General features: G+C 47.4%; 1 protein-coding gene across 1 annotated transcript in view; it reads left to right on the forward strand.

Annotated features, from left to right (window-relative positions):
* SCRT1 (scratch family transcriptional repressor 1) overlaps window positions 1-10,509 on the forward strand; it is a 122,114-nt gene extending 111,605 nt beyond the window's left edge. The window contains exon 2 of the mRNA XM_063921076.1: window positions 3,430-10,509. Coding sequence (XP_063777146.1) covers window positions 3,430-4,154 — 725 coding nt within the window. The 3' untranslated portion in view covers window positions 4,155-10,509. The remainder of the gene's footprint in view (window positions 1-3,429) is intronic.
* Window positions 10,510-18,829: the final 8,320 nt, after the last annotated feature.

Raw genomic sequence — 18,829 nt, forward strand, 5'->3', positions numbered from 1 at the left:
AGGTTCCATGCGAGGACCTTCCAATGGGACTTACTGGACAAGTGGTCCGGATCACCTCTTCAGAGGCATCGGTTAATCACCCTATCCCCCAGGGCCAGGGTGTCTCTCCTGTCGTGGCTGCAGAGGGCTCACCTTCTCGAGGGCCGCAGATTCGGCATTCAGGACTGGATCCTGGTGACCACGGATGCAAGCCTCCGAGGGGCGGGGGCAGTTACACAGGGAAGAAATTTCCAAGGTCTGTGGTCAAGTCAACAGACTTGCCTTCACGCCAATATCCTGGAACTAAGGGCCATATACAACGCCCTAAGTCAAGCGGAGATCCTGCTTCGCGACCAACCGGTTCTGATCCAGTCAGACCGCAGGGGTTCATGTGAACCGCCAAGGTGGCACAAGGAGCAGGGTGGCGAGGGTAGAAGCCACCAGAATTCTTCGCTGGGCGGAAAATCAAGTAAGCACACTGTCAGCAGTGTTCATTCCGGGAGTGGACAACTGGGAAGCAGACTTCCTCAGCAGGCACGACCTCCACCCGGGAAAGTGGGGACTTCATCAGGAAGTCTTCACGCAGTTTGCAAATTGATGGGAACTGCCTAAGGTGGACTAGATGGCGTCCCACCTCAATAAAAAGCTAAATAAGGTTTTACGCCGGGTCAAGGGACCCTCAGGTGATAGCTGTGGTCGCACTAGTAACACCGTGGGTGTTCCAGTCGGTCTATGTATTCCCTCCTCTTCCTCTCATACCCAAGGGCTGAGAATTGTAATAAAAGGAGGAGTGAAAACAATATTCTTTGCTCCGAATTGGCCAAGAAGGACTCGGTACCCGGAGCTGCAGGAAATGCTCTCTGAGGACTCAGGGCTTCTGCTTCTCAGACAGGACATGTTGCAACAGGGGCCTTGTCTGTTCCAAGACTTACCGCGGCTGCATTTGACGGCATGGCGGTTGAACGCCGGATCCTAGCGGAAAAGGGCATTCCGGATGCAGTTATTCCTACGCTGATAAAGGCTAGGAAAGACGTGACAGCAAGACTTTTTCACTGTATATGGCGAAAATAGGTTGCTTGGTGTGAGGCCGGGAAGGCCCTACAGAGGAATTCCAGCGGGGTCGATTCCTGCACTTCCTACGGTCAGGAGTGACTATGGGCCTAAAATTAGGATCCGGCGTAAAGGTCAAGATTTCGGCCCTATACATTTTCTCTAAAAATGAACTGGCTTCACTGCCTGAAGTTCAGACGTTGTTCCGGGGGTGCTGCATATTCAGCCTCCTTTTGTGCCACCGGTGGCACCTTGGGATCTTAACGTTGTGTTGGATTTCCTGAAATCCCACTGGTTTGAGCCACTTAAGACCATGGAGCTAAAATATCTCACGTGGAAAGTGGTCATGCTATTGGCCTTAGCTTCGGCTAGGCGTTTGTCAGTATTGGCGGTTTTGTCATGTAAAAACCCTTATCTGATCTTCCATATGGACAGGGCAGAATTGAGGACTCGTCCCCAATTTCTTCCTAGGGTGGTATCATTGTTTCATTTGAACCAGCCTACTGTGGTGCCTGCGGCTACTAGGGACTTGGAGGATTCCAAGTTGCTGGACGTAGTCCGGGCTTTGAAAATTTATATTTCCAGAACGGCGGGAGTCAGAAAGTCTGACTCGCTGTTTATTCTGTATGCAGCCAACAAGGTTGGCGCTCCTGCTTCGAAGCAGACTATTGTTCGCTGGATCTTTAGCACGATTCAGCTGGTTCACTCTGCGGCTTGATTGCCGCATTAAAAATCGGTGAAAGCCCATTCCACAAGGAAGGTGGGCTCTTCTTGTGCGGCTGCCCGAGGGGTCTCAGCTGTACAACTTTGCCGAGCTGCTATTTGGTCGGGTTCAAACACGTTTGCTAAGTTCTACAGGTTTGATACCCTGGCTGAGGAGGACCTTGAGTTTGCTCATGCGGTGCTGCAGAGTCATCCGCACTCTCCCGCCCGTTTGGGAGCTTTGGTATAATCCCCATCGTCCTTACGGAGTTCCCAGCATCCACTAGGACGTCAGAGAAAATAAGAATTTACTCACCGGTAATTCTATTTCTCGTAGTCCGTAGTGGATGCTGGGCGCCCGTCCCAAGTGCGGACTCTCTGCAATACATGTATATAGTTATTGCTTAACTAAAGGGTTATTGTTATGAGCCATCTGTTACTGAGGCTCAGTTGTTGTTCATACTGTTAACTGGGTATGGTTATCACAAGTTGTACGGTGTGATTGGTGTGGCTGGTATGAGTCTTACCCTGGATTCCAAATCCTTTCCTTGTTGTGTCAGCTCTTCCGGGCACAGTTTCCTTAACTGAGGTCTGGAGGAAGGGCATAGAGGGAGGAGCCAGTGCACACCAGATAGTACCTAATCTTTCTTTTAGAGTGCCCAGTCTCCTGCGGAGCCCGTCTATTCCCCATGGTCCTTACGGAGTTCCCAGCATCCACTACGGACTACGAGAAATAGAATTACCGGTGAGTAAATTCTTATTTTTGATGAAGTGGCTAGTCCTTTTCCCAGACCATTACACAGGTGGTGGATGTCAGTAGGGAGTCACTCCAGTAACCCATTTCTACCTTTACAAAATTGTGACTTGGCTACAGTGACTTTCTACATCTGTCCCATAGGCAATGCAATAGTGTCCATCCGGTTCCTGAGCACTTGGGACCAGGTCAGGCTACACCAGAGTAACATATATATCCAAGTCCCTTGCATCTCCACATCCACAACATATTGTGATGTATAATGGCTCCATCCCAGTAATTATTGACACTTATGACATCCAAACTTCCACCTGTGGCATATCAGAGACATTAAGGTCATCTTATAATGTACTGCTTCTGGACAAACAGTTCCTAAGGGTGGCTAGAATTAAGACCACAGGAAGAGAACACAGTTACAAGGCCAGTCTCATTGTCCTGTCAGTTGTATCATTAGTAAAAAAGTGGGACTCCATGGGTACATTGTGTTTTTTGGTTGCCCGTCACTGCTGGGGTGCCTTGTCCTTTATGTTTCTGTTGGGCTTCACTGAACTCCAGGCTAAGTACTTTATCTGAGGGTGGAACCTCAGGTCACAATGCCAACGCCAAAATCCCAACTAATGGTGAAATACCACCGCTGGAATACCGGCGCCACCGGCTTTTCTTCCTCTACGGGTGTCCACGATACCCATAGAGAGAGAATAGAACCTGTGACAAGCGCAGTGAGCCATCATGTCCACATCATGACAAGTGCAGCAAGCCCGCAAGGGGCTTTCTAGCACTCACGCAACTGCCGGCATACGGTGGCTGGGATGCCGCTGTCGATATACAGATGGCCAGCATCCCGGCCGTTGGTATTTCGTATTGAACCCGTTACTATATATCCATTTGTTATAACAGGGGGATTGTGTAGCACTCATGACTCACATGTCTCTTCTCTATTTCAGGTTACATCAGTGAATATATTGCCCCTTCTGTGTATGATGGGGATAGCGATAGTCCCATCAAAGTCCCCTCCCCAGACACCCTCTACACAGCAGTGCACAGTGAATATGGAGCCCCCGACTCAGAATCCCCTGACAGCCCCCGCTCAGAGATCACGGGAGGCTACATCAATGGGGATACAGCAGTTAGTGAAGGTTACTCCGTTGATGCCTTCTTCATCACAGATGGGCGGTCTCGTCGCAAGGTTTTGACTGGAGGTCGTTCCATCCAACGGCACAGCTGCAGTGAGTGTGGGAAGAGCTATGCCACGTCTTCCAACCTAAGTCGGCACAAGCAGACTCATCGTAGCCTCGACAGCAAGCTAGCCAAGAAGTGCCCCACCTGTGGCAAGGTATATGTATCCATGCCGGCCATGGCCATGCATCTACTCACCCACGACCTCAAGCACAAGTGTGACACCTGTGGGAAAGCCTTCAGCCGACCATGGCTTCTCCAGGGCCATATGAGGTCCCACACCGGCGAAAAGCCGTTTGGCTGTGCCCACTGCGGCAAAGCCTTCGCCGACCGCTCCAACCTCCGTGCCCACATGCAGACACACTCCGCCTTCAAACACTACAAGTGCAAACGTTGCAGCAAAACCTTCGCACTCAAGTCATATCTGAACAAACACTACGAGTCAGCCTGCTTCAAGGGTGCGGTGCCACCACTCAGCCCAATGGAGGACTGAGGGTGGCACTCTCAGTGGAGGAGAACATCATCATGCCACATTCAACATCTTTGTAGCAAACTCTGTCGCCATCGCCACACATCTACCCGCTTAGGTGGCTACTTGCTGAACTGGTACTCCTCACTTCCACTGGTATCTGATGTGGATTGGGTGATGGTCTCTCTAGTTTTGGTTACATATATACAAGATTATTTTATTGTTCTTCCAAGGTCGGTAAAACTGCTAAGAGGTGAACTCTGGTGGAAACCTTAGAGATTCATTTCCATTATGGTCTCATTTTGGCTTCCAAGCACCTAGTATAATCGATCATTTCTAAAAACGAGTCATACAGAGTAGGAAGAGAAGAAAGCTGAGTTGTGTTAAGTACTAGGAGAACGAGGTGCGTATTTAGGGAGTTTTTGGCAATAATAAGGGTCATTTATGAAGTGTAAAACTATATCAGTAGCATCAAAGCCGTTTTATGACCTTAACGCATCTAGTTTTGCACAACCGCACCCGATTTTCCGGAGTAATGCAAGATTGTTGGGTCAGAATGGCAGAATCCAAAGGTGGACAAAGGCTGGCAATGGCTAATGAGTGGGCTTAATTGGATCAAGATATTCCTGATATCAGACAGAGTAAGTTAGCTGAGGTAAAGTGGTAAGAGGGTGCATTTACAGGGTTTCTGTTCTTTAGTGGGAGGGTGCATGTCTTTACCTCCCCTCCAAAGCACCAGCTCAGAGGTCCAGGAGGTCAGGAATGATCGCTTTGCTTTTAGTGGGACAACGCACATCTCTCTGTGCCCATCAAACCATGTAAGACTCACCAGACATAAATAGTGATGTCATGTAATTTTGGCAGTCCCAGTGTCCCCTCACGCTTTGATAGCCTGGAGCTAAACTGAGCAGACTTTTCTTTAGTTATGGTCATGAATGAGGAGCTCCTAAAGCTTTGTTAGGTGTCTCCTTTTCCTTGGAATCTACCAACCCGCAAGACTAGGCAGAGATTACATTGCGCTCAGCAGACCGCAGCCACACATAATAATGCATAGTAGCACCTTATATTTTGCTGTTTATAAATGACCTTTGCTGCTCTCTGAATGCATCCCTGTATCTTCTCCCTGGTGGTCTATGAATATTCCCAATTTATGCAGGGATGAGTTAGTAGACTACATCATGCGCTGGAGAATTCACATGTTCAATGAGATGTTTAAGTGAATTAGTTCAGTCCTACATCATCTTCTGCAATCATAATGTAAGTCATCTTGGACTATAGACGTAGTGGGAATTGTGGCTTATCTGGGACCACAGGAATCACTAATAACATGGGATGTGGGATAATGCAGAAGAATGAGTAGTATGATGGGACTGTACAATTAGAGGACCTGTAGGCAGGGGCTGGCAACTTTCAGCCTAGGGGGCAGATTTAAGCAAGCAGCGCAGCTTTTCACAGGGAATATGCAGTCAGGTGGACCTGGAACACATATATTGCCCTGGCCCCGGGGCAGATGGCACCCTGTCCCCCTGCCCAGCCAGCCCCTGCCTGTAGGTGAGGGTCACAAAGAGTTACACAATGCTTTGTAAAGTCGCAATAAGAATTTTATGGAGGAGAGACAGGGATGTTACAGATTGGGGCATTCAAGTGGGTGAGATGGAGTGTAGGCAGAGTAATGTCATGTACGTACATTTTACACAGGCCTTTCATTGTTCTCTGTCTTTAGAACCCATTTGATACATTTAGGACTCACTCATACATTTTGGGAGAAATGTTATGTGCAGTCTTAAAGAATTACTTAGTTACACCAGACAATACATAGTTCCGACCAGACAATACATGGTTAAGAATATCCCTTTTTCTACTAATCTATTGATCATGGCAATATGATTTCTTATTTGGTGAATATTTTTATATTTCCTTGTCGAGACCATTACCCATTTAGTCTGTGGTTGACCATCTAAAGGGCATCCAATTCATTGCCACAGTATTGTCAATACATGTTTTAGGCCCTTGTCTCACAGCCAATTGTTGGAGGTCCATGCATTCTGATCCCTTGTTGGAGGTCCATGCATTCTGATCCCTTGTTGGAGGGCCATGCATTCTGATCCCTTGTTGGAAGTCCACACATTCTGCTCCCCTGTTGGAGGTCCACGTATTCTGATACCTTGTGGGAGGTCCATGCATTCTGATACCTTGTTGGAGGTCCATGTATTCTGATACCTTGTTGGAGGTCCATGTATTCTGATACCTTGATGTGGGTTCTTTTATTCTGATTCATTATTAGAGGTCCAAGTGTTCAGAACCCTTGTTGGAAGTCCATGTATTCTATTGTACTTTCATGTTGAAGATTCCATGTATACTGATTGCTGATTGGAGGTCCACGCATTCTGATACCTTGCTGCTGGTTTATTTATTTTGATGCATTATTAGAGGTCCAAGTATTCAGATCCCTTGTTGGAGGTCCATGTATTCTACTGTACTTTCTTGTTGAAGGTCCCTGTATTCTGATCCCCTGGTTGGAGGTCCATGTATTCTGATACCTTGTTGGGGTTCCACACATTGTGATCCCTTGTTGTGGGTTCATTTAATCTGATTTATTATTAGAGGTCCAAGTATTCCGTTCCCTTGTTGGAGGTCCATGCATTCTGATCCCTTGTTGGAGGTCTATGCATTCTGATCCCTTGTTAGAGGTCCATGCATTCTGATCCCTGGTTAGAGGTCCATGCATTCTGCTTTCTTGTTGGAGGTCCATGCATTCTACTTTCTTGTTGAAAGTCAATGTATTCTGATCGCTGGTTGGAGGTCCATGTATTCTGATACCTTGTTGGAGGTCCACGCATTCTGATACCATGTTGCGGGTTCATTTAATCTGATTCATTATTAGAGGTCAAAGTATTCAGATCCCTTGTTGGAGGTCCATGTATTCTAATCCCTGGTTGGAGGTCCATGTATACTGATTCCTTGTTGTAGGTCCATGCATTCTGATCCCTGGTTGGAGGTCCACACATTCTAATCCCTTGATGGAGGTCCACATATTCTGATTCCTGGTTGGAGGTCCATGTATACTGATTCCTTATTGGAGGTCCAGGCATTCTGATTCCTGGTTGGAGGTCCATGCATACTTTTTTCTTGTTGGAGGTCCATTCTTTCTGATCTCTTGTTGGAGGTCCATGTATTCTGGTCCCTTGTTGGAGGTCCATGTATTCTGATCCCTGGTTGGAGGTCCATGCATTCTACTTTCTTGTTGGAGGTCCATGCATTCTACTTTCTTGTTGAAGGTCCATGTATTCTGATCGCTGGTTGGAGGTCCATGTATTCTGATACTTTGTTGGAGGTCCACGCATTCTGATGCCATGTTGCGGGTTAATTTAATCTGATTCATTATTAGAGGTCAAAGTATTCAGATCCCTTGATGGAGGTCCATGTATTCTAATCCCTGGTTCGAGGTCCATGTATACTGATTCCTTGTTGTAGGTCCATGCATTCTGATCCCTGGTTGGAGGTCCACACATTCTAATCCCTTGATGGAGGTCCACATATTCTGATTCCTGGTTGGAGGTCCATGTATACTGATTCCTTATTGGAGGTCCAGGCATTCTGATTCCTGGTTGGAGGTCCATGCATACTTTTTTCTTGTTGGAGGTCCATTCTTTCTGATCTCTTGTTGGAGGTCCATGTATTCTGGTCCCTTGTTGGAGGTCCATGTATTCTGATCCCTGGTTGGAGGTCCATGCATTCTACTTTCTTGTTGGCGGTCCATGCATTCTACTTTCTTGTTGAAGGTCCATGTATTCTGATCGCTGGTTGGAGGTCCATGTATTCTGATACTTTGTTGGAGGTCCACGCATTCTGATGCCATGTTGTGGGTTAATTTAATCTGATTCATTATTAGAGGTCAAAGTATTCAGATCCCTTGTTGGAGGTCCATGTATTCTAATCCCTGGTTGGAGGTCCATGTATACTGATTCCTTGTTGTAGGTCCATGCATTCTGATCCCTGGTTGGAGGTCCACACATTCTAATCCCTTGATGGAGGTCCACATATTCTGATTCCTGGTTGGAGGTCCATGTGTACTTTTTCCTTGTTGGAGGTCCATTCTTTCTGATCTCTTGTTGGATGTCCATGTATTCTGATCCCTTGTTGGAGGTCCATGTATTCTGATCCCTGGTTGGAGGTCCATGTATTCTAAGACATTGCTCTTATTTTAATACTATCCTCATAATTGTTCTTCCATCAGTAACAGGGTACAAGACACATGTAGCGGCTCTTGTTATTCCTTCCATGTCTTATACAATATCAATAATGGAAGTATATTGCTCTCCTTGTCCTCCTCCTGCATAATATGGATTACAGGATGCACTATGTGCAGAATCCTGAGGACCGCTCTTCATCTCTCACTGTGAGATTTTATTTCTCATAGTATGTTGGCAGAGTTTATCACTTCATCCTCCATGGTGGCTGGGTCAGAGTTTTCCTCCCTTCTAGTTATTCCCACTAGAAAGTTGTGTTTTCTTCTGGTCAGTTTCATGATGAACTATTGCATTATTAGCTGTTACCCCAGCTCATGGTCTCCTATGGACCTACTGTGAGTGGAACCAGTACACAAGCTGCTCATTATTCTTCTTGCCGTCTCAGCCTGGATTGGCAGAAAAGTTTTTACTTTGTACACAAGATGACATATTCTACAACATCTCCATTATCTCGGACAGACTGTTCATAATCTCCTTTATTTTATCTCAGTTTTCACCTCTCCTGATCACCCTGACCTGACCTGAGAGAGAGTTAGATTTGGGTGGGTTACGTGGTTTCTGTGCAGGGTAAATACTGGCTGCTTTTGCATGTAGCCCACAAATGTTTTATTCAGCCACTGCAATTTGGATTTCAGTTTGGACACCCCACCCAAATCTAACTCTCTCTGCCCCCACCTGCCCAGTGTTATTTGCCCCACCAGCGCTAGGGCACAGCAGCAGTGAATGGGTTCTTTATCTTTACCTTTTCTGGAACACAATCAATTTGTCAATTCATCCTCAATCAGCAATAGTCTGTCACATTTACCTCATCACATAAAAGTAAAACATTAGATAATCAGCTATTCAGCTTTTAACACTATTTTGGTCATTTAAAGAAGAAGAGTGTGGAACATGCTACATAAAACCCAGATTATCTCATTAGCAATAAGAGAGAACTTAATAGCTCCCAGTTACCCTATAACGAGCCCTGGGGGAAATACTGTAGGTATAGTGTGGTAGGTGTTTTACGTCAAGACATTGACCAGTGAGAGGACTGAGAGTCGCCTCTCAGAGTCATCAGTGAAAAGGTGTTACATAGATCTAGTGGTCAGCCACATGTATGTATATATAATAGATATATATATATAGTGTATTTCATGAGTGACCCAGTTTAAAGGAATAGTATGGTAAGCCTACATATAAGTGTTGGGGGGCTGGGAGTCAGTGACTGGCAGACAATCAAAGACTTGAGGGTTCAGAAGTGATAGATGGGTATTGTAGGCTTTGGGGGGCAGTGAGTGACCAGTATTGTAGGTTTATTTGGGGTGAGTGAGTGACCAGTACTGTAGGTTTATTCGGGGGGCAGTGAGTGACCAGTACTGTAGGTTTATTTGGGGGGCAGTGAGTGACCAGTATTGTAGGTTTATTTGGGGGGCAGCGAGTGACCAGTACTGTAGATTTATTTGGGGGGCAGTGAGTGACCAGTACTGTAGGTTTATTTGGGGGGCAGTGAGTGACCAGTACTGTAGGTTTATTTGGGGGGCAGTGAGTGACCAGTACTGTAGGTTTATTTGGGGGGCAGTGAGTGACCAGTATGTTAGGTTTATTTTGGGGGCAGTGAGTGACCAGTACTGTAGGTTTATTTGGGGGGCAGTGAGTGACCAGTACTGTAGGTTTATTTGGGGGGCAGTGAGTGACCAGTATTGTAGGTTTATTTGGGGGGTCAGTGAGTGACCAGTATTGTAGGGTTATTTGGGGGGCAGTGAGTGACCAGTACTGTAGGTTTATTTGGGGGGCAGTGAGTGACCAGTACTGTAGGTTTATTTGGGGGGCAGTGAGTGACCAGTATTGTAGGTTTATTTGGGGGGCAGTGAGTGACCAGTACTGTAGGTTTATTTGGGGGGCAGTGAGTGACCAGTACTATAGGTTTATTTGGGGGGGCAGTGAGTGACCAGTATTGTAGGTTTATTTGGGGGGTCAGTGAGTGACCAGTATTGTAGGTTTATTTGGGGGGTCAGTGAGTGACCATTATTGTAGGGTTATTTGGGGGGCAGTGAGTGACCAGTACTGTAGGTTAATTTGGGGGGCAGTGAGTGACCAGTACTGTAGGTTTATTTGGGGGGCAGTGAGTGACCAGTATTGTAGGTTTATTTGGGGGGCAGTGAGTGACCAGTACTGTAGGTTTTTTTGGGGGGGGCAGTGAGTGACCAGTACTGTAGATTTATTCGGGGGGGCAGTGAGTGACCAGTACTGTAGATTTATTTGGGGGGTCTGTGAGTGACCAGTACTGTAGGTTTATTTGGGGGCAGTGAGTGACCAGTACTGTAGATTTATTTGGGGGGCAGTGAGTGACCAGTACTGTAGGTTTATTTGGGGGCAGTGAGTGACCAGTATTGTAGGTTTATTTGGGGGGCAGTGAGTGACCAGTACTGTAGGTTTATTTGGGGGGCAGTGAGTGACCAGTACTGTAGGTTTATTTGGGGGGGCAGTGAGTGACCAGTATTGTAGGTTTATTTGGGGGGTCAGTGAGTGACCAGTATTGTAGGTTTATTTGGGGGTCAGTGAGTGACCATTATTGTAGGGTTATTTGGGGGGCAGTGAGTGACCAGTACTGTAGGTTTATTTGGGGGGCAGTGAGTGACCAGTATTGTAGGTTTATTTGGGGTGAGTGAGTGACCAGTACTGTAGGTTTATTCGGGGGGCAGTGAGTGACCAGTACTGTAGGTTTATTTGGGGGGCAGTGAGTGACCAGTATTGTAGGTTTATTTGGGGGGCAGCGAGTGACCAGTACTGTAGATTTATTTGGGGGGCAGTGAGTGACCAGTACTGTAGGTTTATTTGGGGGGCAGTGAGTGACCAGTACTGTAGGTTTATTTGGGGGGCAGTGAGTGACCAGTACTGTAGGTTTATTTGGGGGGCAGTGAGCGACCAGTATGTTAGGTTTATTTTGGGGGCAGTGAGTGACCAGTACTGTAGGTTTATTTGGGGGGCAGTGAGTGACCAGTACTGTAGGTTTATTTGGGGGGCAGTGAGTGACCAGTATTGTAGGTTTATTTGGGGAGTCAGTGAGTGACCAGTATTGTAGGGTTATTTGGGGGGCAGTGAGTGACCAGTACTGTAGGTTTATTTGGGGGGCAGTGAGTGACCAGTACTGTAGGTTTATTTGGGGGGCAGTGAGTGACCAGTATTGTAGGTTTATTTGGGGGGCAGTGAGTGACCAGTACTGTAGGTTTATTTGGGGGGCAGTGAGTGACCAGTACTATAGGTTTATTTGGGGGGGCAGTGAGTGACCAGTATTGTAGGTTTATTTGGGGGGTCAGTGAGTGACCAGTATTGTAGGTTTATTTGGGGGGTCAGTGAGTGACCATTATTGTAGGGTTATTTGGGGGGCAGTGAGTGACCAGTACTGTAGGTTTATTTGGGGGGCAGTGAGTGACCAGTACTGTAGGTTTATTTGGGGGGCAGTGAGTGACCAGTATTGTAGGTTTATTTGGGGGGCAGTGAGTGACCAGTACTGTAGGTTTTTTTGGGGGGGGCAGTGAGTGACCAGTACTGTAGATTTATTCGGGGGGGGCAGTGAGTGACCAGTACTGTAGATTTATTTGGGGGGTCTGTGAGTGACCAGTACTGTAGGTTTATTTGGGGGCAGTGAGTGACCAGTACTGTAGATTTATTTGGGGGGCAGTGAGTGACCAGTACTGTAGGTTTATTTGGGGGCAGTGAGTGACCAGTATTGTAGGTTTATTTGGGGGGCAGTGAGTGACCAGTACTGTAGGTTTATTTGGGGGGCAGTGAGTGACCAGTACTGTAGGTTTATTTGGGGGGGCAGTGAGTGACCAGTATTGTAGGTTTATTTGGGGGGTCAGTGAGTGACCAGTATTGTAGGTTTATTTGGGGGGTCAGTGAGTGACCATTATTGTAGGGTTATTTGGGGGGCAGTGAGTGACCAGTACTGTAGGTTTATTTGGGGGGCAGTGAGTGACCAGTACTGTAGGTTTATTTGGGGGGCAGTGAGTGACCAGTATTGTAGGTTTATTTGGGGGGCAGTGAGTGACCAGTACTGTAGGTTTTTTTGGGGGGGCAGTGAGTGACCAGTACTGTAGATTTATTCGGGGGGGGGGGGGGCAGTGAGTGACCAGTACTGTAGATTTATTTGGGGGGTCAGTGAGTGACCAGTACTGTAGGTTTATTTGGGGGCAGTGAGTGACCAGTACTGTAGATTTATTTGGGGGGCAGTGAGTGACCAGTACTGTAGGTTTATTTGGGGGCAGTGAGTGACCAGTATTGTAGGTTTATTTGGGGGGCAGTGAGTGACCAGTACTGTAGGTTTATTTGGGGGGCAGTGAGTGACCAGTACTGTAGGTTTATTTGGGGGGCAGTGAGTGACCAGTATTGTAGGTTTATTTGGGGGGGTCAGTGAGTGACCAGTATTGTATGGTTATTTGGGGGGCAGTGAGTGACCAGTACTGTAGGTTTATTTGGGAGGCAGTGAGTGACCAGTACTGTAGGTTTATTTGGGGGGCAGTGAGTGACCAGTATTGTAGGTTTATTTGGGGGTCAGTGAGTGACCAGTACTGTAGGTTTTTTGGGGGGGCAGTGAGTGACCAGTACTGTAGATTTATTCGGGGGGCAGCGAGTGACCAGTACTGTAGATTTATTCGGGGGGTCAGTGAGTGACCAGTACTGTAGGTTTCTTTGGGGGGCAGTGAGTGACCAATACTGTAGGTTTATTTGGGGGGCAGTGAGTGACCAGTACTGTAGATTTATTTGGGGGGCAGTGAGTGACCAGTACTGTAGATTTATTTGGGGGGTCTGTGAGTGACCAGTACTGTAGGTTTATTTGGGGGCAGTGAGTGACCAGTACTGTAGATTTATTTGGGGGGCAGTGAGTGACCAGTACTGTAGGTTTATTTGGGGGCAGTGAGTGACCAGTATTGTAGGTTTATTTGGGGGGCAGTGAGTGACCAGTACTGTAGGTTTATTTGGGGGGCAGTGAGTGACCAGTACTGTAGGTTTATTTGGGGGGGCAGTGAGTGACCAGTATTGTAGGTTTATTTGGGGGGTCAGTGAGTGACCAGTATTGTAGGTTTATTTGGGGGGTCAGTGAGTGACCATTATTGTAGGGTTATTTGGGGGGCAGTGAGTGACCAGTACTGTAGGTTTATTTGGGGGGCAGTGAGTGACCAGTACTGTAGGTTTATTTGGGGGGCAGTGAGTGACCAGTATTGTAGGTTTATTTGGGGGGCAGTGAGTGACCAGTACTGTAGGTTTTTTTTGGGGGGCAGTGAGTGACCAGTACTGTAGATTTATTCGGGGGGGGGGGGCAGTGAGTGACCAGTACTGTAGATTTATTTGGGGGGTCAGTGAGTGACCAGTACTGTAGGTTTATTTGGGGGCAGTGAGTGACCAGTACTGTAGATTTATTTGGGGGGCAGTGAGTGACCAGTACTGTAGGTTTATTTGGGGGCAGTGAGTGACCAGTATTGTAGGTTTATTTGGGGGGCAGTGAGTGACCAGTACTGTAGGTTTATTTGGGGGGCAGTGAGTGACCAGTACTGTAGGTTTATTTGGGGGGCAGTGAGTGACCAGTATTGTAGGTTTATTTGGGGGGGTCAGTGAGTGACCAGTATTGTATGGTTATTTGGGGGGCAGTGAGTGACCAGTACTGTAGGTTTATTTGGGGGGCAGTGAGTGACCAGTACTGTAGGTTTATTTGGGGGGCAGTGAGTGACCAGTATTGTAGGTTTATTTGGGGGGCAGTGAGTGACCAGTACTGTAGGTTTTTTTGGGGGGCAGTGAGTGACCAGTACTGTAGATTTATTCGGGGGGCAGCGAGTGACCAGTACTGTAGATTTATTCGGGGGGTCAGTGAGTGACCAGTACTGTAGGTTTCTTTGGGGGGCAGTGAGTGACCAGTACTGTAGGTTTATTTGGGGGGCAGTGAGTGACCAGTACTGTAGATTTATTTGGGGGGCAGTGAGTGACCAGTACTGTAGGTTTATTTGGGGGGCAGTGAGTGACCAGTATTGTAGGTTTATTCGGGGGCAGTGAGTGACCAGTACTGTAGATTTATTTGGGGGCAGTGAGTGACCAGTACTGTAGGTTTATTTGGGGGGCAGTGAGTGACCAGTACTGTAGGTTTATTCGGGGGGCAGTGAGTGACCAGTACTGTAGGTTTATTTGGGGGGGCAGTGAGTGACCAGTACTGTAGGTTTATTTGGGGGGCAGTGAGTGACCAGTACTGTAGGTTTATTTGGGGGGCAGTGAGTGACCAGTACTGTAGGTTTATTTGGGGGGCAGTGAGTGACCAGTACTGTAGGTTTATTTGGGGGGGGGCAGTGAGTGACCAGTACTGTAGGTTTATTTGGGGGGCAGTGAGTGACCAGTACTGTAGGTTTATTTGGGGGGAGTGAGTGACCAGTACTGTAGGTTTATTTGGGGGGCAGTGAGTGACCAGTACTGTAGGTTTATTCGGGGGACAGTGAGTGACCAGTACTGTAGGTTTATTTGGGGGGCAGTGAGTGACCAGTACTGTAGGTTTATTTGGGGGGCAGTGAGTGACCAGTACTGTAGGTTTATTTGGGGGGCAGTGAGTGACCAGTACTGTAGGTTTATTTGGGGGGCAGTGAGTGACCAGTACTGTAGGTTTATTTGGGGGGCAGTGAGTGACCAGTACTGTAGGTTTATTCGGGGGGCAGTGAGTGACCAGTACTGTAGGGTTATTCGGGGGGCAATGAGTGACCAGTACTGTAGGTTTATTTGTGGGGCAGTGAGTGACCAGTACTGTAGGTTTATTCGGGGGGCAGTGAGTGACCAGTACTGTAGATTTATTTGGGGGGCAGTGAGTGACCAGTACTGTAGGTTTATTTGGGGGGCAGTGAGTGACCAGTACTGTAGGGTTATTCGGGGGGCAGTGAGTGACCAGTACTGTAGGTTTATTTGGGGAGTAGTGAGTGACCAGTACTGTAGGTTTATTTGGGGGGCAGTGAGTGACCAGTACTGTAGGTTTATTTAGGGGGCAGTGAGTGACCAGTACTGTAGGTTTATTTGGGGGGGGGGGGGGGCAGTGAGTGACCATTACTGTAGGTTTATTCGGGGGGCAGTGAGTGACCAGTACTGTAGGTTTATTCGGGGGGCAGTGAGTGACCAGTACTGTAGGTTTATTTGGGGAGCAGTGATTGACCAGTACTGTAGGTTTATTTGGGGGGCAGTGAGTGACCATTACTGTAGGTTTATTTGGGGGGCAGTGAGTGACCAGTACTGTAGGTTTATTTGGGGGGCAGTGAGTGACCAGTACTGTAGGTTTATTTGGGGGGCAGTGAGTGACCAGTACTGTAGGTTTATTTGGGGGGCAGTGAGTGACCAGTACTGTAGGGTTATATGGGGGGCAGTGAGTGACCAGTACTTTAGGGTTATTCGGGGGGCAGCGAGTCACCAGTATTGTAGGTTTATTCGGGGGAGGGGGGGGGCAGCGAGTGACCCGTATTGCGGCTCGGAGAGTGACCTGTACTATACGCTGGACAGTCCATCGAGTCCCACTTCCCCAGTGTACTGGAACTATGCCAAAGCATAAGTCACTTTTTTCAGAAATTTTAGGATTTAGGCAAAAAAACAAACCCCAATGGTGACAAGGTAAAAACCAAACATCATAGAGAAAACAGCCAACCGTAGGGATAGACCCTGGATCTGGGCTCTTGGTCCATGTCATGTTATTTGTGGGGTCTTGCATGCCAGACTTTGGAATCTATGCCAATTTTGTAGGGTTTGGGGGGATTCTGCCAAATGTTATAGCTTAGTTGCAATATATTCCTGCGAGGAATCTATACTAAATATAAAGCAATAATGACGATAGTATTAGTAATCACAATGTACTGCATGCTGTTTCTGGGAAATGCGGCGATTCTGATTAATCAGGTAATCTGCCTCAATTATTCTGGTATCAGGGATTTATCGAATGATATGTATTTTTGGGGAATATGCTTTAGGTCAGCACTGCGTGTTTCACATACGGGGTCCAGCCGCCACTTTCCAGGGACTATACACAGCTGGGTGCACCGTGCTGTCAAGAGGGGGCCTCGGTGCACTGCAATCCCCAGCATGACAGGCTATTCTGTTATTTTCTCCAACAAATATCCTAGAAATGCGTAGCAATAAGATGACGCACAGCAATAGGGATGACAGCCGGTAGACAAGGGCTGATTGGTTGCTATGGGTTACAGCACATTGAGTGTTTGGAGACGGCAGGGCCCCTCAGTGTGCGCGCTGTGCAGGGTAACCCGGTCTCTCTGAGCCGTGGCGGTATGGAAACGCGCAGTGCTGCTCTACCCTCTCTCTGTCGGCGCGCTGGCAGCTTGTCGCCGGCCGCCAGGCAGGGAAAGGGGCCGATTTGTTTTTCTATCCTGTTCTCTTCCATGTAATGCATTGCCTGCAGAGTATCTCAACTTAGACGTAGAAACATAGAACTTATTTCTGACTGAAATTATAGCTTTTAGCGCAAGAAGGATCTTTGCATCGTGGCGACGCCAGCGGATGGACATGTGACTGGAATATTTTTTATTATTTTTCTCAAAAAACAAAAACCTTAAAAAAAAAAGTTCTGGTTTTACTGGATGAGTTCCAGAGCGCTGGGAGCGTTTGATAGTATTACGGAAAAGCCATGTGATATCCTTTGCAGTAGCTCTTACTTTAGCGATAATGTTTAAAGCGTCTTACTCTAATGATAACAATGTGAAATTAGCACAAATATTACCGGCGCCATTCCTTCCTGAGCCCAGCGGCGAGCTAATGGACGATACCGGCCACTCCCAGAATCCTCTGCTACCGCGCTTTCCAGTTCTTCCAATCTCGTGACGCTACAAAGCAGCACCCCCCACCCTGGTTATCTGAAGCACAGGAGATAGGGGTGATGGCAGCACCCATACTCCAATGGCCGGTACGCTCCACCAGGCCGCCCAGGCAGGAAGGGGCGGGCAATCTTTCAGGTATTTCTGCACTTGTTTCGTAAATGAAAATAAATAGAAAAAAACTAAAAAAAACAAATGTAAGAACCTCTGGGTTTTGTATGGAGACTTGTATATGGCCCTGCATCCTCTGTGTACATACTCTGCAGCCACTTTTTGCAGCTGCCCAATTACGAGGTTGCAGCGATTTTTCTTGAGGGATTTTTGGACCCCGCCCCTCCTTCCCCCGGGGGCTATTTAGGTGGTATTATATTTTTGCGCAGACAGAGGGGGCGCTCTTAGCAGAATGAAAGCACAATGTACAACTCATAATAGGCCTTTATTGCACCTTCCAATAAAATATTAAAGCAAATACGTCCTCTTAGTGTGGTGTTCATTTACTGTTCAGTCCAGCATTTGCCCGTGTGTGCAGGGGGTGGCGGGAAGAAATGATACGCTGGCTCGGTGTGTCCTGAATTCTGCGCTGTGATATCACTAGGGGAATGGAATTACCGCCTACTCCAAACTGGCGCTCTCTTCAGACCAGTATACAAGACACAGCCCATTCTGGTGACCAGTATACAAGGCACATCCCATTCTGGTGACCAGTATACAAGGCACAGCACGTTCTAGTGACCAGTATACAAGACACAGTCCATTCTGGTGACCAGTATACAAGGCACAGCACGTTCTAGTGACCAGTATACAAGACACAGTCCATTCTGGTGACCAGTATACAAGGCACAGCCCGTTCTGGTGACCAGTATACAAGGCACATCCCATTCTGGTGACCAGTATACAAGGCACAGCACGTTCTAGTGACCAGTATACAAGACACAGTCCATTCTGGTGACCAGTATACAAGGCACAGTCCATTCTGGTGACCAGTATACAAGGCACAGCACGTTCTGGTGACCAGTATACAAGACACAGCACGTTCTAGTGACCAGTATACAAGGCACAGCACGTTCTGGTGACCAGTATACAAGACACAGTCCATTCTGGTGACCAGTATACAAGGCACATCCCATTCTGGTAACCAGTATACAAGGCACAGCCCGTTATGGTGACCAGTATACAAGGCACAGCCCATTCTGGTGACCAGTATACAAGGCACAGCACGTTCTAGTGTCCAGTATACAAGGCACAGCCCATTCTGGTGACCAGTATACAAGGCACAGCACGTTCTAGTGACCAGTATACAAGGCACAGCACGTTCTGGTGACCAGTATACAAGGCACAGCAAGTTCTGGTGACCAGTATACAAGGCACAGCAAGTTCTGGTGACCAGTATACAAGGCACATCCCATTCTGGTGACCAGTATACAAGGCACAGCACGTTCTGGTGACCAGTATACAAGGCACATCCCATTCTGGTGACCAGTATACAAGGCACAGCACGTTCTGGTGACCTGTATACAAGACACAGCCCATTCTGGTAACCAGTATACAAGACAAAGCACGTTCTGGTGACCAGTATACAAGACACAGCACGTTCTGGTGACCAGTATACAAGACACAGCCCATTCTG

The sequence above is a fragment of the Pseudophryne corroboree genome, chromosome 5 (genome assembly GCF_028390025.1).
Source record: "Pseudophryne corroboree isolate aPseCor3 chromosome 5, aPseCor3.hap2, whole genome shotgun sequence".
Taxonomy (NCBI): domain Eukaryota; kingdom Metazoa; phylum Chordata; class Amphibia; order Anura; family Myobatrachidae; genus Pseudophryne; species Pseudophryne corroboree.